The following is a 23622-nucleotide window of genomic DNA, read 5'->3' as shown; positions in this document are numbered from 1 at the left end:
TGAACTGATTCCATGGACATAAATGTTCTCAAACTAGAGGCTAACCTGAAGAGTTGCATATAATAAAGAAATTATATGAGAAAAAAATAATATAAGAAATAATAATTTTATTTCCCTTTTATTCTAGGGATCTGATGGACCTGTGGGACCAAGAGGTCAACCAGGTGAACCAGTGAGTATTCAGATGTAGAAAAAAGTTTTAATTTAAATTTTTTTATTTCATGTGGACAGCTCACTACAGCAGACCCTCATGTGATTTTGGTTCTCTTCTTGATACGTACTCTGCTTTTCATCTTTAAGATGTTTTCAGGGTTTTTTTTGTGGAATTAAAGTACTTCAGATCAGCGAACATTTTTAAAAATCAGACAAAATCTCCTCAGCATCTCAATCTGATTCGTGTGACTTTGAATAAGCCACTTCAAAACCTTTTTCTTTTTGTTAAGCTGTCTAGATGTAGACTTTGTTGGTGTTCTTTGGAACATTGTCCAGCTGCAGAATCCAACTGCACAAAACAAGAGCTTATGCCTGTGTGAAGCCTAATTTATGATTCCTTCAATTACAACAAGTCATTCAGTTTGACTTGTCAGTAGCTTTAATCCGAAAGTGTCAAGGCCTTTTTTTTCTTTTTTTTTTTTTAGGTTATTAGTGCAATTGTTGAAGTGTAAGCATCGTCCTTACCCAATCAGGATGGTGATCCGTGTTTTTTGGTGGTCTCACATTTGGTTGGCCAACTACTCCTGGGAAGATTCATCACCATTTCCAATTTTTCTATTTATGCATAATGGCTCTTCTGACTCGTTTCCATTGTTCATTAGTGTGGTTCAGAGCATTATTTTATGGTTCGCTGTATACGGAAAGCATTTCCACCACCAGATGGATTCTCTCTAGAGAGCCAGGGTAAAACCCAAAGGGCTAACATGGCATTATACCAGTCTGATGACAAACAAAACATATTAGTATGTCTTGTGCTTGCTGCAAGCAGTGATGCTTTTCTGTCTCCCAAACAGTAAACTCTGTTGTGTGATGCTAGTAGCTCCTCCCTAACCATAACATATGGACCATACAATTAAAAGCTATGTTGGTTTTTGATTTAACAAGGGGTGCAGTTTGCTATTCATATGACCAGATTGGTTTGAATAACTGTTTTCCATTAATACATAGACATTATTTAAAATTGGAAAGATAACCTGCTGTATCAAGGACTAAAAGAGAAATAATAAAAAAAATAAGAATAACTTTTCAACTGTGAAGACCGTAGCTATCAAAAGAAATCCATTTGATTTGCTCTGCACTCCATCTTACATTTAGCATCTGTCATCAAGAATCTCACTGGTTTCTGTGAACAATCCAGGAAACTGACAGCCTTCCAGCAGACCAAAAGTTCACACCATTTTTGTAGAAGCCATAGTTTGGTGCATCTGCTGTGAAAACTGGTTAATTGGTTATAACTCGCTTCTATCTTTCTCCCAGTAGGTGAGGTTAGAGCTCAGCATGGTATTGTCTTTCCAAATGGATCTCTCAGTGCTCGAGGAAATAGACCTGCCATGTACCATATAAGGGAGAGTCTGATAAACTGCAGAAACATTGGGAAGGAATGGTCTGTTTTGAAGAGAGACAGGGAGTGATAGGAAAAAGAATAACAGCAGGAGACAAATGGAGGACGGAAATGCGGTCTGTGGTGAATGAGATGAGATAGACCGAGCAAGCAAAGAGAGAGTTTCGGCAAGGTAAAAGACAAAATCCTGGCCTGAATGATTATATTTCCATATCAATCACTTCCCAGGAGATCACAGATGTGGCTTTGGAACAGGTGGCTTGGCCAGCCTACAAAGAGGGAGGCTGAAACAGATCACAAAAAAAAAAGGAAACAGATCACACAAGCACAAGCCAGCGAGTTCAGTCTTCATGGCAGACACATTCGAAAATGGCATGTTCAGTCAAAGAAATACATAGTCAACGTTTTGCTGTCCTTACATTTGGCCCCTCTCTTTAGTTTTGATTTGTGGTGTAGTGGTCCGTTCTTCCATAGCCAGATCATGACTGCAGGTTAGCTTCTGAATATTTGCTGTTTTTTCTCCAGGGTCCTCGTGGTCTTGTTGGGTCACGGGGGCCACCTGGCCAACCTGGCCAAATGGTAAGAGAAATCATAATCAGCAATTATTTTATAGTAAATAATATTTCTGGAGACTGGAGTATCTTCAAATAAAATCTGATTTTTTTTATGTGTCTATTTTATCAGGGGATTAGTGGAATCGATGGAGTCCAAGGATCAAAAGGCAACCTGGTCAGTCTTTCTGCTTCGCTTCAGATTACTTGTCAATTCTTTGTGGTTAAATGTGAAACAATGTAAGAGATTTGTTTAACAGTTAAATACAAAAACATGTGTCAAGGTGTTATTCCCTGATGAAACAGAAATGTTTTTAATTAATACAGGTCATAAAAAAGAACATCTATATACAAAGTATGCCCACTGTTTTATCTGTTACTAGGGTCCACCTGGAGAAATAGGACCCCCAGGTCAACAAGGAAATCCAGGAGTTCAGGTACAGACTAACAGTTTTCATTCTCCATCAGACCTAATCCAATCATTTCATGTTTCATAATTTCTCTGAAATATCACAGCACCAGGGATAGATGGAGCTGAGACCATATGTTTACACAGACTGCATAAAAAGCCACAATAAATCTTTTTCACTATTTGATTGTAATAAACATCTTCTGTTTAAGGTCAGTAAGAATGAGCTTCTTTTTTAATTTGATTAATTTCAGAAGGATTTATTTTTATTACTGTGCTCAAACTTTGAAGTTTTCCTACATTATCTGTATGCCTTTAAACTATTGGGGAAATCCCTCACGATGATGCCATATACCTTATAGGCTAATTTACAACATTTGAGTTATGATGCATACCTGTGGATGTATTTGAAATCAACAACTCAAACACACTGTTTCTTTGTGGGATGACATGAGAAAATCAAAAGAAATCAACCAAGATATCAAGAAGAGAATAGCAGTCTGGTTCATCCTTGGTACAATTTCCGAGTGGTGATGAAAGTGTCACGTCTATCTTTTCAAGCAATCATATGTAAGTACAAACACCATAGGTGGTATCGTACTATTCATGAAAGAGATGTTCTGTATCTCAAAGAACATGCTTTAGTGTAAGACGCTGTTATCAACTACAGAACAAAAGCAAAGCTGAAACTAATGAGAGAATCATTATCCACAGTGTAATGGGTCCAACAATGACATGGGCTGGAAGGCCACTCAGTGTGGAATAAGCTGCAAAAACAGCATTAAAAAGCCATATTCCAATTTGCAAATGCAATCAGTTTCTACCATGTTTTAACTTCAGGATGTAAAAGTTTGGGCAGGAATGTATCTTCAAAGTTAGGGTTAGCTAACTTTCAATCTGCCTTTTATTTTTAATTTTTATTTTTTTAATAAAATTGGTTTCAAGACAATAAAGTCAATGTTTTGGAAAAGCCCTGATCTCACTCTCAGGGAAATTTATGTTCAGGGCTGAAAAGCTGTGTGCGAGCAAACCTGACTCAGCAATGGTGTGTCTGTAAGGAGGAGTGACCAAAGATTAAAGATACTGAAAACATTTGAAGCAAGTCATGTAGTTTAAGACAGTTCTACCAGATATTAAATATGCAATATGCAGATATGCAAATTTCTGAATAAAACTGTGGTAGTTAGCAAACAGAAATAATTGTAACAATCCTAAATGAAGTAATACTGGAAAGGTTTCTTATCAAGTGTTCTTGGAAAAATTTAAATTTTTTATACAGTGCATGGAAATAACTAATTCATACATAACATTTTATAGTTTATTACATTCAGAGTTGTTTTTTAAAGTGTGCTTTGACTAAATGGTTACTTTCTCTGGAAGTTGTTTGTCCTTAATGCCAGTTAAGGATCTAAATTAAGCAAATTGGAAACTTACTTACCTTTTCATTTTCACCACCATTGTTTACTCAGATACCCTACACATACACCCACACACACACACATTTAAGTGTGAACATTTAAGCAGCATTTTGACTCCTGAACATTTTGAAATCAGCTATCACCTAATCTGATTGTTGCTTTGCTTGATTTCAGGGGTTTGCTGGCCCTCAGGGTCTTATTGGAATGCCAGGAGAAAAGGTAGGTTACATGCCTCCAAGTTGATTTAAGAAATAAAGTTCTCAACCTGCCATTCCACACTCAGGGGAAGCAGGACAGTATGACCAACAACTTCTAGCTAGAATTCTGCAGAAAAACGGGTCTAGACAGAAAATCAATACTTAGCAAACAGACAAAGACATTTAAGATTGAATAAATCTTATGTTAGGATGCAAGAAGTGGAAAAGAAATAAAATACACTCTTATGTATGATATGTAACCTGTCCAGTAGTAAAGTGGTCCCTTAAGTATATCTCAACTGGTTTAGTATTCTTTACTGTCCATGTTTGTTGCAGGGTCCCCAAGGTAAAGAGGGCATACAGGGCCTACCAGGCGTTGATGGTCCTCCTGTAAGTAAGCACTGGTAAACAAATATATGAAGGTACATGCAGATCTGTGAAAAAGTGGTCGGCCCTTTACAGATTTCTCTGTCCCACATAACCCAAGTGAGTGCAAAAAGTAGTTTGTAAATGATAATTTCAGTCAAATATTTTTTCAAAGCACGACACAAAGCATTTATGAAACCCAAGTCTCAAGGTCAATGATTGCAATTTAAAACTAATTTTATTATCATATTTTTAGTAGAGCTGTACAATTTAGCATGCTCTTTATATTCCAACATGGCCTCATAAGATACATGCACTGCATGCTAGGTAGCAAATGTTGTAAGCTGATCCAGCGCAATATGACATTTCAAACAAATACAGATCTTCTTGCAGGGAGGCTTTTCTCATAACAAGGAATTAATTTTCCGTTGCAGTCAAACACATTTGTATGAGCGTCACATATTGCCCTTTCCATTGTTCCTGCAGAGCTTTGTGACAGAATGATACTTCATAATGATTTTTTACTTTCAGTGACACCTTCTCATTTGTTAGTTACATACACAAAATTCTGTTATGAAGAGATATGAAATGATGCATCACTAGCAGTGATCATACAATGTAAAATGCATCTCTCTGCTTTAGGGTCACCCGGGAAGAGAGGGAGCCCCAGGAGAAAAAGGCATCCAAGTGGGTAACTGCATGTCTGAGGCTCATCTGCCATGGTGTTAAAGGGAGATTTTAAAGCTGCCAAATCATTCATTTTTTCCAGTCTGCTGTAACAGTGCATTCAGTCACAATGAGGCTTGTCATTACAACCACTCTGTTCCAGTAATGTCATCATCTTTATTAAAGTATTAGCCCATTAGAGGCAGGGCTGTGCACTCAGAAACATTTGCAATTTTTCTGACCCTAAAAGATGGAACATGGTGACATTAAAACAGCATTTCATTTTTTCTTCAAAAAAAGAGAAAAGAATATGTTTTTTTCTATGCAGGGTTTACCTGGCTCCCAGGGACCTGTAGGATACCCAGGCAGCCGGGGAGTCAAGGTAAGGCATAAATTGTCCCTGATCTCAGATGTTCACTTATATATTTATTCCCTCTGCTGTTCTTCTGTCCACATGTCTGCCATTGATGGACAAGCTGTTAATGTCAATAAGTGACAGGTGACTGGTGGAGGAAGAGTTCCTCAGTTCTCAAGGGAGTTCTATCAACAGAGTGGAGTGCACTGGAAGTTTAGGAGAAACAAGCAGGGCTGAGATGTCAGTCTACTTTGAGCAAATAAAATTCATTTCTTAGTGTTTGATTTTGTGAATCGTAAACAGCAGTTTGACTTAACTGTCTTTAGGACTGGCTGTACTTTGCTGTAGAATGGTTATGATAAATAAATATGAGAGATAATTGAGATTAAAAAAGCAACCAAGTCTTATATCAAGAGAAACTCAACATATTAATTCTTAATAAGTAAATGTTTTAGAGTGAGTGTATTATTCAAATAAAAATTAAACCGAGATCCAAAATTAGGTCGATGGTATATTCTTCAAAATTTGATTGTGATTCTTGTCATGTTATAATTACATTCCTTGTTGTTGTTGTTTTTCACAGGGAGCAGATGGGGTTAGAGGTCTAAAGGGGAGCAAGGGAGAAAAGGTGAGAAAATTCAATAATTTTTTTTTTTCTGCCATGTTTTTAGACTGTAAATTATGACCGACTTCTCAAACTGTATTGTAATGATAATATGTAAAAGCTGTCACTACTTGTCACATCTCCTTGATGAATGTTAGGGAGAAGATGGCTTTCCAGGAGCAAAGGGTGACATGGGTATTAAAGGAGACAGGGTGAGAATCCCATCTAATTGCAACACTCATTGCTACTATTCAGCAGCTACTTGCAGAGAAAAAAAACCTCCCTCATTCTTCCTCACATATTTGGACTTTAGGGGGATAGTGGTGTTCCTGGTCCTCGTGGAGAAGATGGACCAGAAGGACCTAAAGGTCAGTCTGGACCTGTGGGAGATGTGGGAACCCCTGGCATAGCAGGGGAGAAGGTATGTGGTTTTTGTTGTTTGTTTTTGCTTTTTACATTTCTGCTAGACCGATTGTTGTGCACTGCTCTTTAGACACAACTTCCCTGAACTGTGGAGTTCAACAAGGCTTGATTCTGGGCCCATTATTATTTTCTTTTCACATTCTTCCTCTTGATAGCACTATTCTTTTTTTTTTTCCATGATAGTTCTTATTGCATCTAAGTTGATGATATCCAAATTTCTCTCTCTTTCAAAAGACACCAGCTGGAGAATTTCTCCATCCTTGCCCAGTGTTTGTCACACATTAGTGACCAGTCATTTTCTGTTTTTTATACTTTCCACTTATGCTTCTTAGAGCACTTCTGCAGTGTACAGCAGACCAGAGCAGAGTGGAGACCCATGCAGTGTAAGGTGATACTGCCGGTGTCCGATTTTTCATGGTCCAATCAGAAAAATCGGATTTTTTCTGATCTCCCGCCTGACATGCAGGCATTACAATGCAAGCTCTTGCTTGACAGTCCATCAATGCACTACCAGACTGTATTCATGCAGCAGTAAATACCAGAAATCCCAACAGTGTAAACAGAAGCTGGTCCAGCAGTAAACAGAAGGCTGTAGTTGATTGCTGTTTCACTCTTTCATTTTTCTGTACTTCTGAGGTCCTACTTTTTTTTATGAGGAAAATAATTTAGTTTTCGTTTCCCCAAAGCGGATGTGTTTTACTTTGCCACTTCCTGTCTCACTTATGACATTCCCATTGCTGCAAACAAAATGCACCTCTGGTTCATGTCAGCCAGACAGTCAGAGACGCAGTGAATCGTGACCGCTCTGCTACGCCTCGTTGACTTTAACATGTTCTAATTGCTGCATATACCATCTGACCTTATTTTCCATCAGATTGGGTTCCAAAACGTATCTGGTGTGTTCAGGGTTAGAGGTGTTAAAAGGTGTGGTTTTGAGATTTTGTCAAAAATATGTTTATTCCATATGTTATTTTTATTAAATGACCATTGTCCATTGTGGTGTTTCTTTGTCATCTTTTGCTGTGAGAAAAGTGCTGAACAACCCTTTTTTTCAGTTCTCATATTTATCTCATGTCTTTTTCTCTTTCCAGGGTAAACTCGGGGTGCCTGGTCTGCCAGGTTACCCCGGACGACAAGGTCCTAAGGTGATTTTACATTAAGGAGCTATTACCATCAGTCAATGCACTCTCAAGTCCCTGTATCAGAGCTTAAGGCTGCTGTAGATATGTGCCTTTGCCAGACTGTTTCCTGTCTTATTTAAAAATAAAGTATGATAAATGGCATATTCAGAAAGACTATTTTATTCATAGTTCATTAGTGACATCTATTCATTACATGTTGATGAATGATGTATTTAAGGCTGTGTTGGGCTCATGGATTAGATTTGCTTTAATTTGATACAGTGGTTAATTATAAGTTAATGAGACATTGGGGATGACATATGATAAATGGAGCGCTAAGGCTGATTAACTTCCACTTGTGTCTTCAGGGATCACTTGGCTTCCCTGGTGTGACCGGATCCCTCGGAGAAAAAGGAAGAAGGGTAAATATTACCCTAACATTTTAGTCGATATCACATCGCATGCAGCTCCATGTTGGTGATAAATAATCATGTAAGTGATAAACAATTGTTGATCATTACAATGCAGGGTCCTGCCGGTCAGCCGGGTTCTGGGGGTCAAAGAGGTCCTAATGTAAGAACGCTAAGTATACGTACAATGTTTATGTCTAACTAGGTGCCACAAGGTAATTACAAGTTGTAATAGTTGCTTGAACCAGCAGATTTCTGTTTGGTTTTCAGATCGTTAGGTATTTATCTTCCACCTCTAGACATACATGCACTAATAAGACAGATGCTTGTTTTCCAAAGGGATCCCGGGGGGGAAGAGGAGCAAAGGGGCCAACTGGAAAGCCTGGAGAAAAGGTGAGCTTTGTGGCACAAACACAAACATGCACTTGCAGTTATACATAAACACACATGGCTGCCTCGTAAAGTATGGATGCGTTGGCCGTGATGGAGCAGGTTGTTACTTTTCACTTCTAGATGACAGGCCATCTGGCATAGTGAAAACATGCTGTCTGGTAGAGGGTGCCTCAGTCTGTGTTCTCACATAGGAGAGTTAAACAGAAAAAGAAATATTTAAGTGAATGATGTTAAACTGAGTTTCTGTCTATGTTTTGCATTTTCTTCCTGTAAGGGATCTGCTGGACAAGATGGTCCTCCAGGATCTCCTGGAGAACAGGTGAAGATTTGTTTATTGGATGAAGCTGACTGTAAATAATCTGAAGGCTGAAAAACCTTTTGGAAAGGGAGTTTGACAAACTATGTTCTTGTTTTAGGGTCCTCAAGGGCCACAGGGTCAAAACGGAGAAACAGGAACTAAAGGACCCAATGTGAGTAGGTTAAGTGTTTGTCATGTGATTTGATGTTACTCATTTTCTATGTGTACTTTTCACCTAAACCATTCCAAGATATTTCAGTTAAGTTAGTAAAAAAATAAAAACAACAAAAAAACTTTGTTTTCAGGGTCTACCAGGAAAGGATGGATTACCAGGTCATCCAGGTCAGAGAGGAGAAGCAGTGAGTCATTTTTCTATCTAAAAAAATGCCCCAAAGAGAGGATTAAAAATGTTATTAAGAGTGCATTCTCTGAGTAGATTCTGCTGAGATTAAACATGATCTATTGATTCTAATAAAACATGCCTTCAACTCTGGAAAGTACTCTGAATCAACTTAACTGAAGTTCAGACCAACAAACTTCATTTTTTTTCTTCAGGGCTTCCAAGGCAAGACTGGACCTCCTGGCCCCCCAGGGGTTGTTGGGCCACAAGTAAGCAGATTTTTCTAAAACCTTTCACAGATGTTGATTTTCTTTAGCAAGCTGTTGTTTAAACAAGGTGATTTTGATCAGCTGTTACATAGCGCGTTTTATCTTCAGGGGAAGTCTGGTGAGACAGGGCCAGCTGGAGATAGAGGCCATCCAGGTTCACCAGGACCACCAGGTGAGCATGGTTTACCAGGAACTGCTGGAAAGGAGGGGGCCAAGGTGAGTGCTATTCATCACATTGACAGGTCATCTACTATCATGAATAATACTGTTAGATAAAGCCCAAGGACTCTCTTTAGCTCTGTCTGAATATCTTATCCTCTCAGTCTAATCCTGACTTCTAATTAAGTGATAATTTTACAGAGGGAAGCTGGAGGCGTTAAGCGTATTTTGAATCATAAAAGACAGATACACTTTCTCAATAGGACTTGCTGTTTCTGTATGATTTTTGACAGCTTGTAGCTAGCAGCTTGTGTCTGCCATGTATCTAACCCCAGGGGTGGTCGTGTGTTGGTATTAGGGAGATCCGGGTCCAGCGGGAATCCCAGGAAAGAGTGGCCCTCCTGGACTGAAGGGCTTCAGAGGAAGCAGAGGGACCCCTGGTGCAATGGTAACACAAACTTTCAAACATCTTATGTCCTTGCCTGCTCTCACGTTTTACAGAAATGTGTCTCTTTGATTTGGATTACAGGTGAAGTATAGGAGAAATAATTTTTCGATATATAAAGAGGCTAAAGTATTCACAAACTCATGTATGGTACAAGGTACTTGTTGCTTGATTGTAACTGTAACTTTTTTCTTTCTTTTTTCACAGGGCTCTGCTGGTCTCAAAGGTGGAGAAGGTCTACCTGGTGTTACAGGGCTTACTGTAAGTTGAATTTTAGGAAATTGCCTTTCATACAATTTCCTGACCTGTGTTGATGTAATATAAAACGGTAAGACTCATAAAACAGCAGGCTGTTCCTATGGTGACCATTGATCGTGGCCACTGCATTAAATAAAACAGTGATTCATGTGACATTCTCACTTGAGCTCATCTCAGCTCGTTTTATTTTCAGGGTGCTGCTGGAGAGAGGGGTCCCGCTGGGCCTGCTGGAGCAATTGGCCCACCAGGACGGGCAGGCGGTGTGGGTCCTGCTGGGCCGAGTGGAGAGAAAGGCATGCCAGTAAGAGCTGGGAAAATTGCTGTGTTTTTTTTCTCAGTTCACCCTCACCTCCTACCACTAGGTATAAAAATGTTTTGAAAGCGTCATTATGAGAAAAGTGAGAGAAGACCGTTTGAGGGACAAAACGCAAACGCAATCTTGGTAGTGATTTTCCTGCGTGATATGACACATTAATCAAAATGTCACTCTATAATATGAGAGCAATGGGTACCACTTGTGCAATTGCTAGATGTGTGCTGTGTTCCTATCTGTTCATTAGGGAGAGAAGGGAACCATTGGGCCCGCTGGGCGTGATGGAGAGTCGGGACCTGCAGGGTTGCCAGGGGTTGCAGGACCTCCTGGACCTCCAGGGGAGGACGGAGATAAGGTAGTTGTATTAGACAGTAAGTCTAGACTGCAGTTCTACTGTATAGTTCCTGCAGATTTTCTGACTTAGCTTTTTATGAGTTGTTTTATACATTTACATCTGCAGGGTGAGACTGGTGGACCAGGCCAAAAGGGCAGCAAAGGAGCCAAAGGAGAATCTGTAAGTTAGATTTACATGGAATAATAAAACCTTTATTTTTATGGATGCTAAAAAGTCTAAATTTCCACTTCTCAACATCTTAACCATGAATCTCAATGATAACTCATCCTGTGCTGCAAATGGCAAATGACATCAAACATGTCTCAGTGAATGTGGGTTGAATTTGTTTTCAGGGACCTCCAGGAACTGTTGGGATTCAAGGACCCGTGGGCCAACCAGGACCATCTGTATGAATCACTTGTAAATCATAAGCGAGTGTTTTAAAAAAAAAAAAAAAATTCTGGTTTGCTAATTATTTCTGGTTATTTCAGGGGACAGATGGTGAGCCAGGCCCTCGAGGTCAAATGGGCCTGAATGGACCTAAAGGGGATGAAGGATCTAGGGGCTTTAAGGGACCACCTGGCCCCTCCGGATTACAGGTAAAGATAATTATCAGATAGCTTAAAGCTTCACATCCTTTGTAAATTAACAGTAAAAATTTCATCTCACTTTCTAGGGGATGCCAGGACCCTCAGGGGAGAAAGGAGAGAGTGGAAATGTTGGTTCAATGGTGAGTTTAGCAGTCAATAACTTAAAATCTATGGCCTTCAGCTGGAATCAACTGTCCTTCAATGTGACAACACCAATGACAATTGATGTGACGCTTCAATGACTAAAGATGTTTTGTGAAAAATATTAAGCAGTTTTAGATATTTTCTGGGGAGGTTGTACATTTTTCTTCACTTCTTTGCTGATTACTTTTCATTCTGTTCCTCATCCTCTGTCAACATTAAACTCTAATAACTTAGTCCTCATTTATTAATTGTCTGTTATGTTTGTCTGATGTGACAAACATTCCAGCATCTTTCATCGTGCCATGTGACAAAAGCTATTATAATTTATGTATGTATTTTATATCATATACTCAGGTAATATAAATCAGGTAATGATTTTTTAAATTGTATAATGAAAAAAAATGACCCCCTTCTATCACCTGTTCTTACCATTTTAACCACAACTCTATGGATGTCCCACAGAAACTATTTGCTGTTTTCAATATTTGTTTCTCTGAGGTGTCACCATACATTGTTTTAAGTGCTGTTTTTATACAGTATAAGATTACTGACTCTACTTTGTTAAATTTATTGTTATATGTGCAAATTTGTTAGTGGCTTCAGAGAGGGGATTGGAGCTACTCATTTTACATTTGTTTATTTCTAATGGGGGAACTGGTGCCTGTGCAAATTTTCAAGAAACAAAATTACCTCCTTGAATGAATCAAATTTGTATGCGGAGGTTCCACTCTGTTCAAATACTAATACTCAGCTTTGTTTTCCCTTCGCTTCACACCAGTGAGCTTGAAATAGTTTTGGTAATACTGGGATGCCAGGACTCATGACAAGAGTACATTATAGTAAACTATAAACAGGCACAGCACAAATGTGTTTACTTTGTTTCTTAAAAACACTGTCCCACAGGATACGGGGTTTTCAGCATGAACATAGGCAACCTTCCTGAAGAACCCAGAAATGACCTCACTAAGCCATAAAGGAGCGGCTTTCTATAGCTGTCAGTTTAGCTTTTTGCAAGGTTATGTTTGTGGTTTGGTTGCATCACATCTATGTCTTTCTGTTGGACCTCATGAGTTCCATTTTATTCCCCAGAGATCCTTCGATACCTTTAGATTCCCCACCACTGACTCTTAGTTGTTTTGGTTGATTTCTGATTCTTCTTTCTAGTCCTTCTACCCCCGCTCAATTTTACATTTTTTGTCTATTTTTATTTTTTACTCCAAGACATTTTCTTTCCTCCCAGACATCCAGGAATCACCTTTTGATGGAGTTTTACTGCTTATCTTTCTGTCAGATTTCTATTGTCTAAGGCTCGTATCTTTTCAGATATTCTTCTGTCATACCAGTCATCACTATTGTTCTTTTCACTCTGCTTCACATCTTTTTGGGTTTTTCTGAATATCCAAGGTCATCTAGTTTCATTTGTTTCCAACTACGTTGCAAATCATGACACTCCTTACATGCAGCACAAGTTTTTATAATTGTGCTGCAGTCAGTTTAAGCTTTGTGTGAACTACATGTAGTACCTGGCCAATCCACCTAATCTTATTAAACTTTGATTAGTTACGGCCATTAAGTTAATTAGGAACAGCTGTGTTGTTTGTGTTGCAGGGTGTCAAACTCTGATGACTGTCATTAACATCGGCTTCCTCCAACCCCGAGTGGTTTCTAATTTTGGGAATGAGTTTGTGCTGAGTCTTATTATTTTCAAGCTACTTTTCAGACATATTTCAAGACAAGTTTATCTGGGCTTTACATTTCGATTGGTAAACTGAGACAACTGCACAGAAATTAGGAGGAAATGTGTATTCTTTGCCTCAAGCTTTTATACTTCGAGCTTCTTCTCCAGTCCAATAGCTTTGGTGATGTGGAGCGCTCCATCTAAATTTGTGTTTTCCTTTTGAAAACAGCTTGGTGAGAGAAGGTAATTAGATTTTTCTGTTACAAAAATAAACATAGGTGTAACTAATAATGTTAATTATTCCTCTGCATTCGGTAATAATTGCTGTAATCTAAACCAGAATGCCTCGGTCTGCCACCATAGGCAGAGACAAATGGAGAGATTGGCGCAGGGATTTATCACAATCACCCCCCAACAGAATCGTTAACAAATAAATGATTCTTAACTAAGAGCAATAGTCATTAAAACTCAGTTTTACTCTGACTAATTTTGCGTCTTTTGCAATCTCTTTGTCGTATCTCTCAGTGCTGGTTATATTCTATAAAAATATCAGAATAGGAATGAAGGTTTACTAGAAAAAATTAGCTTTACATTTACAGTTTGAAACAGTGTGTTTTCAACAGCAAAAGTCCACTACTTCATGTGGAAAAAAGATGAGCCAAAAGAGTGAACATGGTGGCTCAGCGTGCAAAAGGAAAAGCATAAAAGAGAAAAGTAGTGACAGAAAGGAGCATTGGAGTGGAAGGAAGAGGCGGGGCGCTCATTGTGAGCAGGAAGACAGTGTGACAGCTGCTAATCAGATTAGCCTCAGCCTTGCCCGTCTAATGAGCATCCTCCTTTGTGACAGTCATCTTGCAACGCTGTCAGCCATGAACACACGCTCAACAAGATTCTCTATAGCTTGCCTTCTCCGCAGTCAGATTAGGGAGGGAATGCATTAAAATGGAACCAAAACAAGAGAGAGAGAGAGATGGAAGAAAGGCGAGATGCTGAGGACTCAGTGGGAAAGTTTTATTCATGTGTCACTGTTGCGGATCACAGAGTTCTCCCCATAACGCTGAAATGTTTCTGTGCCAGAAGGATATGTGTTTCCTTCAGTCCCACATGGTCTCTCCCTGGGCAGATTGTCTGTCTCTCTGTTTCAGAGTCTTTACAACACAAGGTTCCCTCTAAGACTTGAGAGTGATTCAGAGCACAGCTCAACATCAACTCAACTAAAACCGAAGCCAATGACTGTTAAGATTAATTGCTTGGTGCTCTCTTAAGCTACACAGACAAGTCAAATCACATGCTCTCCCTGGCTGAGAGAATATGCTCGAGCATATTGCAGGCGAGAGGTTTCTTATTAATAAGTGAGAATAAGAGAGAGGCAGTGGGAGGCAAAATGGGAAAGAGTCTGAGCTTTTGTCATTTTGAGGGTAATGACCTGTCTGGACATCTTCATCATGTCAGTGCAATAATAATCAGAGATACTAGGACCATTGCATAAGCAATGTAGCGATGGCTGACATCTAACTCTTATTTAATGTAGGAGGCACCAGCTCACATTCACTTTGTAATGCTGAATGTTTTATGTGATCCACATAAAAATGTTTCTTTTCTTTCTTCTCAGGGGCCTCCAGGACAGCATGGCCCAAGAGGCCCTCAGGGGCCCTCTGGAGCTGAGGTATCATTTCTAAAAACTTATCTATGATAGAATTAGGCCATTTGCTAGATTCCACAGAAACAACACACAGTAAAAAGAATATTGTTCTTCTCGAGATTTATTTTAGTTCATATTAGCATGCTTTTTCTTCCTTGCTGGTAAAATGTTTCATGAAAACATCCAAGTGGAGCATATGTAGATATTTTGTGTTCAATTAGATGAATCAGTAAATGCAACAAAAAGCTCCGTCTCATTAGGTAATGCAATCAACTTAATCAACGTTATTGTATATTCAAGCTAGGCTGTTCGTGATACATAAATGTGCATATTTTTTGCATAATTTGTCATATTTGCGTTTTGCATTCTGTTTAAAACAACTCTATGGGGTTTGAAAATATGAACTTGTCCTTTTTAATTTGCTGTGTAAAAATGTTAAAAGATGGCACAGTATTTTAAAAAATTTTTGTATTAGAAACCTTATGGAAATTGGTTTTGAGATCTGTTCTCTTAAACAATGGCCTCGTTCAAAAGGCTGTATTATCATAGTGTCAACGAAGTTGCGCTTATTTTCATCCTTTCATGTCTTCTAAGTACGTCTTTAGACATACTTTCCACGGCCTTTGAAAGTTTAATGATTAAAAAGTATCACAATGTTATCTCTGTGATAGTTATATTTACCCCTCCATGAATCATTAAGAGGCATTAGGCTATTATCCTGGAAAGGCAGTTATATTTACCGCTAGTAAAGGCTGTCCTTCTGGAGTCTCTTATATTGCTCAATTATTTAGCAGTCAGCTGCAGAGAGCTGTGAGACTCACGCTAGTGCTTTATCACAAGGAACATGGACATGCAGCACTGCAGAGATAGTTCAATCTATAAATAGATTGATACAGAAAAGATAGGAAAGCAGGAGATAGAGACAGATTTAAGGAAAGCTGGTGGCAGCAGGGGTTCAGTGGCTCTGCATGGTTGCCTCTGCCTGACAGAAACTTCACTCGGTCATGCATGTACATGCAGAAACAAAAACCAAACTAAAAAAAAAAAAAAAAACAAAAAAAAAACCATGAAGAAAAGAAGGTGACTAGAAACTTTTATTATTTAAACATTATTCGCAGAAAATGCTAAAGCGGCAACTGCCTTTCTTTACTTTCTTTGTGTGTTGTCTTTTTTTTCTGTTCCAGTTTCTGCATTGTGAGAGCAAAGATGCTGACAAGCAAAGAAAAAAATACAGCGGAATCACATTTTCAGAAATCAAATGAATATTTAAAACCCACCCTTGTTTTAGTTGAAGCTTTCCTTTTTCATGACACGCAGGGCCCACCTGGTTTGCCTGGAGGAGTTGGTCAACCAGGTCTTGTTGGAGAGAAGGTCAGCAAACCCCTGAGTTCTTTTTCTACATACTGTAAGCTATATTTTGTAGTTAAATGCTCTTTCTTTGTCAGGGTGAGGATGGGGAAGCAGGCGACCCAGGGTCGGCTGGGGAGCCGGGCCCTCCAGTGAGTGACTTTGCTTTTATTTTCTCCTTTTTATTATTATTGCTCAGAAGCTAAAATTTTTATTTAATTTAGATTTTTCAAAACTATTTTCAACATTGAAATGTTTTCTTTGCAGGGGGTGAAAGGAAATGCTGGTGAGAAGGGAGATGCTGCTCCTTCTGGTGCAGCGGGGCCTCCAGGACCCAGAGGAACACCTGGAGAAGATGGACCTAAAGGCAACCTGGTGAGCGGATGCATCATTTCCTCACAGCTGTTAAAATCAGCCAGTTGGTCTTTAAATGTGAGTCAAGACGTTTTTGATTCAACTTTTTTTGCTGTTAGGGTCCTCTTGGATTTCCTGGAGATTCTGGCCCTCCAGGTGAACCAGGAGTCAACGTAAGAGTTAATGTTTTAGTTTGTCTATTGATGACTGATTGATTGATTATGAATTCTATTACTGATGCTGGAGTAATTCTATTATTTTTTGTCTTTCAGGGGGTTGATGGTTCACCTGGACCTAAAGGGGACAATGGGGAAATTGGAAAAACAGTAAGGAGTCATTTTAGGAACATTTTAATTGTTCCTCTATTAAAGCTCTTAAAAGTCTAGAGTTAAATTTCATCTATGTACCTGGAACATTTTTCTCGTGGAACTTACTTTCTTCTTACTCAGGCTGATTTTTTCCTCTGTGAGATCCAAAACTGAGCCAATTCTTTAAATTATCCATGCTGACAGTGAGATGGCCACCCCTCCTATTGTTAGAGTGCTACTGAGTGTGTGGGAGAGAGGCTCCCATCATTAAAATAAAAGCCATGATTTTCAAACACAAAACTTGTTTTTTCTCTGATTCCATAGCAACAATTACATTTTTCAACTCATAACAGTAAATTGTAAAGTTGTGATTACAAGAAAGCTGCCAAAACACATGAACTGTAGATGAGTTTAGAGAGCGAGATGACTGAAACGAATGCTGGAAATATTCAAACAACAGGAAATGTTCAGCTCCCATCGTAAAACCCCACCTGCGGTTTTGTGTAAAACGTTACCTCCCATCAGGACCATCTTCGGGAGTAGATTTCTTCTTAATTGCAGCTCAAGGGAAAGTCTATTCCAAAGTGAAAATATTGGAACATTTTCCCTTCAACTGTTGCTACGTAATGTAGATGATTCTGTTGTTTTAATTTTTACTGTTTCATGCAGGGACCGCCAGGAGCCTCTGGAGAGCCCGGCCCTCCTGGGCCACCTGGCCGGAGGGTGAGATTAATTTATTGAGCCTATGCATGTCTGTAGTAATGTTATGTGTTTATTCATAGCTAATACTTTCAATCACTATCCCAACCACATTCATTATCTCCGCCAGGGTCATGTTGGTGCAGCAGGAAAAGAAGGAAAACAAGGCATGAAAGGAGACAAAGTAAAGAATATAATGTGAAGCTCTGATTATAAGCTCCAATTTTCATTTATAATCTTTCTTTATCGCTTATTGTTGTTTCTCTCTGTGCTTTTGCTCCCAAGGGAGCCACAGGAACTCTGGGTCCTGTTGGAAAGACAGGGCCAGTGGGACCCCAGGGCCATCCGGGAAGGCCCGGTCCAGAAGGCCTTCGAGGCATTCCAGGTCCTGCGGTTAGTATGAATGGACCGCAGAAGCAAAAAATATTTCTGCACTATTTCTATCTCACCTTGCTCACATTCATCCCCATGTTGCCGTTTTAAAGGGCGAACAAGGTTTAAATGGACCACCAGGACAGACTGGACCACCTGGACCAATAGTAAGAGGAATGAACATATTATTAAATGAGACAGAAGATTTTTCCATTGCGATGATCATTGTTAAATAAAGCCGTACAGAATTTGCAGCATAGTTTCAACCGGCCAACTCTCTACATTCAATTTTAGGGTCCGCCAGGATTACTGGGATTAAAAGGAGACCCCGGAAGAAAAGGAGAGAAAGTAAGTGCATAATTATTAATGGTTGGAGCTATGTGCTCTAATTGGACCCCAGAGAACATTCCTGATAAATTCTGTCACTGTTTGCAGGGCCACGGAGGGTTGATTGGTTTAATCGGCCCTCCTGGAGAGGCTGGCGAGAAAGGTGACAGGGGTCTGCCAGGAAGTCAAGGTTTGCAAGGGTCCAAAGGAGATGGGGTAAGTGGTAACCTGTCACAGTATGATGCACCAGGGGAACATAGCTCCCAACAAATAAAGATTATTGGTTTTACTCCTAGGGAGTGGTCGGCCAATCTGGTCCAATCGGCCCCCCGGGTTTACCTGGACTGTCTGTGAGTGGCTTAACTTGAACAAGTTCTTGCTCTCCTTTATAACTGAGTGTATAATTATTCTGCTTCTAAATGTACTAACAAAAAGGATACTCACATTACCTCTCAGATTTGGTTCTTTGTTGCATACATTTCTGACAATCTGTAAAAAGTAGAAAAAAGTAGCTGTCAGGTTGATATTTTGCAGTACTGGAATAATTCAATATGTCAAAACTTTATAGTTTTTTTTTTTTCTCAATTGTGCTTGTTTTTAATGATTAGTTATTCATTATCTCATCTCGCAGGGTGCAGCTGGTGAGAAGGGATCTAAGGGGGAGATGGTAAGTATTGCAATCTGTCTTATTTATGTGATGGCACCTCTTCTTAGAAGCAGCTGCTTGGTCCATATGCAGGGGACAAAGGAGAAAGTACATTTGTTGGCCTAAATGTCCCATGCTTCCTAATCCCTTTACACTTCTGTGTTTACAGTATATCTTTGGAACAAAAAAAAAAACGTACTGTACAGTTTAGATTTTTTTTTTCTATTAGAGCTTTTTAATAGGATTTGAGTGTGGCGTGTGTGATATTGTTGACAAAAAAAGAAACCCGTATTCTGACAGTGAGTGTGTCACGGCTTTGACCACTGAGTACTGATGCACACAGCTGGAAAATCCTATAAGCTGCAGCCATACAGTATCTGCCCGAATAAATTCGGGATTCAGACAAAAGGTGTGAGAAAGCCGGGGTGAAGTGAGTCGACCCAGCCTCTTGTTGTCTTTATTCCAGGGTTTTGTTGGTCCCAGAGGAGATCAAGGGCCTGCTGGTCCTCCAGGACCCCCAGTGAGTACTTTGGATGATCCTCTCCATGGTTTGCTGGTTTCATCCTTTTTCATTCTCTTTCACCACTTTTTTTTTTTTACTATTTTTTACAACCATTAGGGACCCCCTGCAACATTTGTTCAACCACTGCCAATTCACGAAGGGAGAAGGAAAAGACGAAGGCACTCAGACGAGGCAGGAGGAGCAGCACCGTTGACAGGGGAGGATGTCCGTTTCAACACGGAGGAATTCTTCCAGGGAGATCAGCCTCTGGAAGATGTAGAGGGAATGGAAGAGGTCTTTGCTACCCTCTCTTCCATGAAGAATGATGTGGAACTTATGAGAAAACCTCTGGGGACATTTGAAAGCCCTGCTAGGACCTGCAAAGAGCTCATGATGGTTCAATCAAACTACAAAGATGGTTAGAATATAAATGGTCTTATCTGACACTAATGTGAAGAACAGCGTTTCTTCAAAAATGTAATGTTTTCTGTTTGTGATTGTCTCCAAATTTGCCTTTTTAGGGGAGTACTGGATAGATCCTAATCAGGGCTGTCACCGAGACTCTATTAAGGTCTTCTGTAACTTTACAGCATTTGGAGAGACCTGTCTCCACCCCGACAAAAAGATTGCGGTGGTGAGCCTTCAGTCTTTTTCAAAGCCAGGCTTTTGTGATGTTACACTGAAAAAATGTATCACTTGATCCTAAAACTTTAATAAACGTCTTTGTACCCAGGTTAAATTATCCTCATGGAATAAAGAGAAACCAGGAAGTTGGTTTAGCCAATACAGGAGGGGAAAACAGGTAAAATAACTACGCAAACAAAATCAATCAGTGCTCAATTATGAATAAATGTGGCATCTTAAAAAACACACAGTGTTTTCAAGTTATCAACTGAGGCTTTTTAACTGATATCTGTACATAAGAATGATTGCAAAGGCCTATGAAGACTAATTTACTGCTCATTGTCATTTCTTCATTTTACTTTGAAAAGGAATTCATTTGAAATGGATGCCTTTAATTAGGTAAAATCGTTTTTGCTGTTTGTTTTGCAAATATAAAAACTAATATTGATAGATATATTAGTGTTCAAAGAGTATAACAGCACATTATATCAGGAATTTATTCTTGCCAGTGTAAGTGCATACAATATTAATATTGGAAAGAATTGCTTGAACTGCAATAAAATTTTTCTTTTTTTTTAAATTGGCTAATTCTGTAACTAGCAAGCGTTCCAGATCCCAATGCATAATAAATTTGATGGTACAAAGAAGCCTCATTATGAAGGACAGAGATCACTGATTGACAGTGATTGCTACAAAATGTTAAATTAAAAGTACCATACTATTTTCATTTGTTCAGTGATAAACATTCACCTAACTTTAACCCTAACCTAAAAAGCAAAGTTGTTTTGTTTTTTTTGTTTGTTTTTTTTTCATCAAAATTTTGACAATTTCTATTTTAGAAACAGTTGTATTTTGGCAGCATTTGATTTAAGCTGTGAGAATAATCCAGACAAATATGCAGTATAGCTGTTCCCTATTAATGAGCATTCATGTCTTCTCATGAGCAGCTGCTTGGAGGTTTTTGTGATCTCATTTTTGAGAGAAAAGCTGTTTTGTGTTTATTTGTACTGCTTTATTATTAAAATGAATCAAGCATACTTTTCATTTGTCCTCCAGTTTAGCACACTAATGCTTGTGTCTGTGTGCCTTCCAGTTTTCCTACATTGACAGCGACGGGAACCCCGTGCATGTAGTTCAGCTGACCTTCCTTAAGCTGCTAAGTGCCACAGCCAGACAGAGCTTCACCTATACCTGTCAGAATTCAGCTGGCTGGTTTGACAGCGCCTCCCGCTCCTACCAGCATGCTCTCCGCTTCCGGGGCAGCAACGGCGAGGAGCTGACACAAGCCAAGAGCCCCTTCATTGCAACAGTGCACGATGGATGCCAGGTCAGTGCTGGCACATGTCGGAGAAAAGACAGGCTGCACAAAGTGGAATTAGCATTAATTAGAGTAATGTGCATGTCGACAGTGTTGCTGTTGTCAGCTGGATGGAATACATTTGTAACCATCAAATCCCTAACCTAATTAGTGATTCAAGCTAAAGGGGGGGGGGGGTGGGACTGGTTAGTGAAATTAACCCAAGCAGATGCTAATAATAATTTCCATTTTTCTTCTCCAGTCCCGCAAAGGCCAGGAAAGGACTATTTTAGAGATTGTCTCCCCCTCTGCAGAGCTGCTCCCCGTTATAGATGTTGCTCCAGCAGACTTTGGCAGCAACAGCCAGAAGTTTGGATTCCAAGTTGGACAAGTCTGCTTCAACGGCTAAACCCATCACAAACACAGAAGACCTTCACAGTATGAGTTAGAAACAACAACAAAAGAAAAACTGGACTGGCCACACAGTGTCAAGTTTTTCATTGTGGGATTCTGGTATATTATTTAAGGCTCATCAGCATTTTCTGTAATATTTTTGTGAATTTCTAACAGTAAGAAAAATAGCAAGAAAAAAATATGCAGATGTGAAGACAAAAGGGAATTATTGCATTTAAAATATTTAATATCTTTAAAATCTTTTCTTGTGGGCTATAAATGACTCTGGATTCCGAAGGGCTACTCTGCTGCACAAAGCAGAAGCAGTAGCAGTCATAAACAACAAGGATGTGTGCAGTAACGGTCTATTTCTTTCACTGCAGCATAGGACAGTCAGTTTGAATTTTTCAGATAAATGATCTACTCGCCTGCTAGCTTCTTGCAAAATCCAAGACTGATTAAATCTGAATTGCAATACTCATCTCCATGTTAGCATTTCTCAATAATGGTAATTGCAAGGCAGTTGTGAAACAGCAGAACATATTAATTCCACACCAGCACTGTTATTAAATTTCTATGTGCAGAGATGATAGATTGTCCTTTTTACTCTTTAACTGCAGTTTGCTCAGTGAATTACCATGATGTGTATTCATTAGGTGCAGTGAGCTATTGAACCCAACACTTACTTGACCGAATAAGGCTGTTTTCCTTTATGGACTGCTTCCCTCCATAACCTTCCTAATAGGGGTTTTGAGTCTGTCGTGTTTCTGCCAACCAGAGTTTTGTTTGGATCAGAGCAACATTCATTTAGCAGAGATAAATAATCACTTAGGATGAAAATACATTAACAGACAAACTAAGCGCATGTTGATTATAATGTTCTCTAGTCTAAACTGGAAAGCTATTCACCAAGAAACATTTTATGCATCTTTTGCTGACATAACCTGTTTGCCATTGCCTGACTCAGTTTTTTTTTTCTTTCTTTTCTCTTGTTCACATGCTGAATTTTGGACAGACAGCATTTTTATTCAGGCACAATTTGCTCTTCTGTGGTGCTACAGATAATTCTGTTATTTTTGTGTAACAATGTTTGTGCGTCTCTGTGGGCACGATTATAGGACTGGAGAATGAGAGGTTATTGTTCCTTCAGCAGCACAAGACACTCAAAAAGGGCTGGGACTGCGGATTTCCGTTTTATTTGCACATCTTCTGGCTGATTGTGTCATTTTCACACAGCCAGCGAAAAGATACTGAAGAGTTTGGAGCAACATGGTCAATTGCTCTTAAGGGGAAAATCCACTCATAAGGCAATTTTTGATATTACACGGATTTTCAGAGCGAAACCTTGTATTTTTAAGCAACAATCTCTTTAAATTAAAAGTTATAGAATATAAAAACATGATCTGATTTGGAATCGATCCTATTTTAGTTTTCACTTTAATGGTAATGGACAATGGCTCTTAAAGATTTGACATTTGTCTTGAAATATCAAGTTTTTTGATGTCAGAAATGAGACAGTTATAAATGAACTACTTCCGTCTGATGTTACATTTACCCCGTGCTATGAATTTTAAAAACAATCAAATCCACTTGAAGGGGAAAATATAAAAGTGCACCTGGTTGTATAAGCGATGGAAAAGCTGTTTGCACTGTTGCCTTGCAGCAGAAAAACTGCTGGCCTTTCTGAACGGAATTTTCATATTCTTGTCATGCGTGTGTGGATTCCCTCCATGCACTCTGGCTTCCTGCCACAGGCTCAAAATATTCAGGTGTAGGCAAAGAAAGTGAAAATATCTCTTGTATACAGCCCTCTTT

At 39.2% G+C, this 23622-nt stretch overlaps 1 protein-coding gene and 1 long non-coding RNA gene across 3 annotated transcripts in view; one reads left to right on the top strand and one right to left on the bottom strand.

The window, feature by feature from the left end:
- col5a3a (collagen, type V, alpha 3a) overlaps positions 1-22426 on the top strand; it is a 49122-nt gene extending 26696 nt beyond the window's left edge. For both annotated transcript variants that reach the window (XM_044099600.1, XM_044099599.1), the window contains exons 20-67: positions 128-172; positions 2081-2134; positions 2240-2284; positions 2490-2543; positions 4108-4152; positions 4467-4520; positions 5139-5183; positions 5491-5544; positions 6101-6145; positions 6280-6333; positions 6435-6542; positions 7636-7689; positions 8034-8087; positions 8194-8238; positions 8415-8468; positions 8743-8787; positions 8885-8938; positions 9072-9125; positions 9322-9375; positions 9484-9591; positions 9893-9982; positions 10187-10240; positions 10431-10538; positions 10798-10905; positions 11011-11064; positions 11238-11291; positions 11376-11483; positions 11561-11614; positions 14909-14962; positions 16256-16309; positions 16384-16437; positions 16553-16660; positions 16759-16812; positions 16912-16965; positions 17617-17670; positions 17777-17830; positions 17932-18039; positions 18132-18185; positions 18313-18366; positions 18454-18561; positions 18642-18695; positions 18977-19012; positions 19458-19511; positions 19611-19911; positions 20015-20127; positions 20227-20295; positions 21211-21444; positions 21677-22426. In XM_044099600.1, coding sequence (XP_043955535.1) covers positions 128-172; positions 2081-2134; positions 2240-2284; positions 2490-2543; positions 4108-4152; positions 4467-4520; positions 5139-5183; positions 5491-5544; positions 6101-6145; positions 6280-6333; positions 6435-6542; positions 7636-7689; positions 8034-8087; positions 8194-8238; positions 8415-8468; positions 8743-8787; positions 8885-8938; positions 9072-9125; positions 9322-9375; positions 9484-9591; positions 9893-9982; positions 10187-10240; positions 10431-10538; positions 10798-10905; positions 11011-11064; positions 11238-11291; positions 11376-11483; positions 11561-11614; positions 14909-14962; positions 16256-16309; positions 16384-16437; positions 16553-16660; positions 16759-16812; positions 16912-16965; positions 17617-17670; positions 17777-17830; positions 17932-18039; positions 18132-18185; positions 18313-18366; positions 18454-18561; positions 18642-18695; positions 18977-19012; positions 19458-19511; positions 19611-19911; positions 20015-20127; positions 20227-20295; positions 21211-21444; positions 21677-21823 — 3573 coding nt within the window. In that variant the 3' untranslated portion in view covers positions 21824-22426. The remainder of the gene's footprint in view (positions 1-127; positions 173-2080; positions 2135-2239; positions 2285-2489; positions 2544-4107; positions 4153-4466; positions 4521-5138; positions 5184-5490; positions 5545-6100; positions 6146-6279; positions 6334-6434; positions 6543-7635; positions 7690-8033; positions 8088-8193; positions 8239-8414; positions 8469-8742; positions 8788-8884; positions 8939-9071; positions 9126-9321; positions 9376-9483; positions 9592-9892; positions 9983-10186; positions 10241-10430; positions 10539-10797; positions 10906-11010; positions 11065-11237; positions 11292-11375; positions 11484-11560; positions 11615-14908; positions 14963-16255; positions 16310-16383; positions 16438-16552; positions 16661-16758; positions 16813-16911; positions 16966-17616; positions 17671-17776; positions 17831-17931; positions 18040-18131; positions 18186-18312; positions 18367-18453; positions 18562-18641; positions 18696-18976; positions 19013-19457; positions 19512-19610; positions 19912-20014; positions 20128-20226; positions 20296-21210; positions 21445-21676) is intronic.
- Positions 18091-21370, bottom strand: LOC122821560. Its single transcript, XR_006369037.1, has 3 exons — positions 21309-21370; positions 18790-18834; positions 18091-18174 (listed from the first exon to the last, which is right to left on the bottom strand). It is a non-coding gene; the product is annotated as an uncharacterized LOC122821560 (long non-coding RNA).
- Positions 22427-23622: the final 1196 nt, after the last annotated feature.

Source organism: Gambusia affinis, linkage group LG19, assembly GCF_019740435.1.
Source record: "Gambusia affinis linkage group LG19, SWU_Gaff_1.0, whole genome shotgun sequence".
Taxonomy (NCBI): Eukaryota; Metazoa; Chordata; class Actinopteri; order Cyprinodontiformes; family Poeciliidae; genus Gambusia; species Gambusia affinis.
The sequence above is the reverse complement of the archived record's forward strand: the minus strand, read 5'-3'. Positions and strand labels throughout refer to the sequence as shown.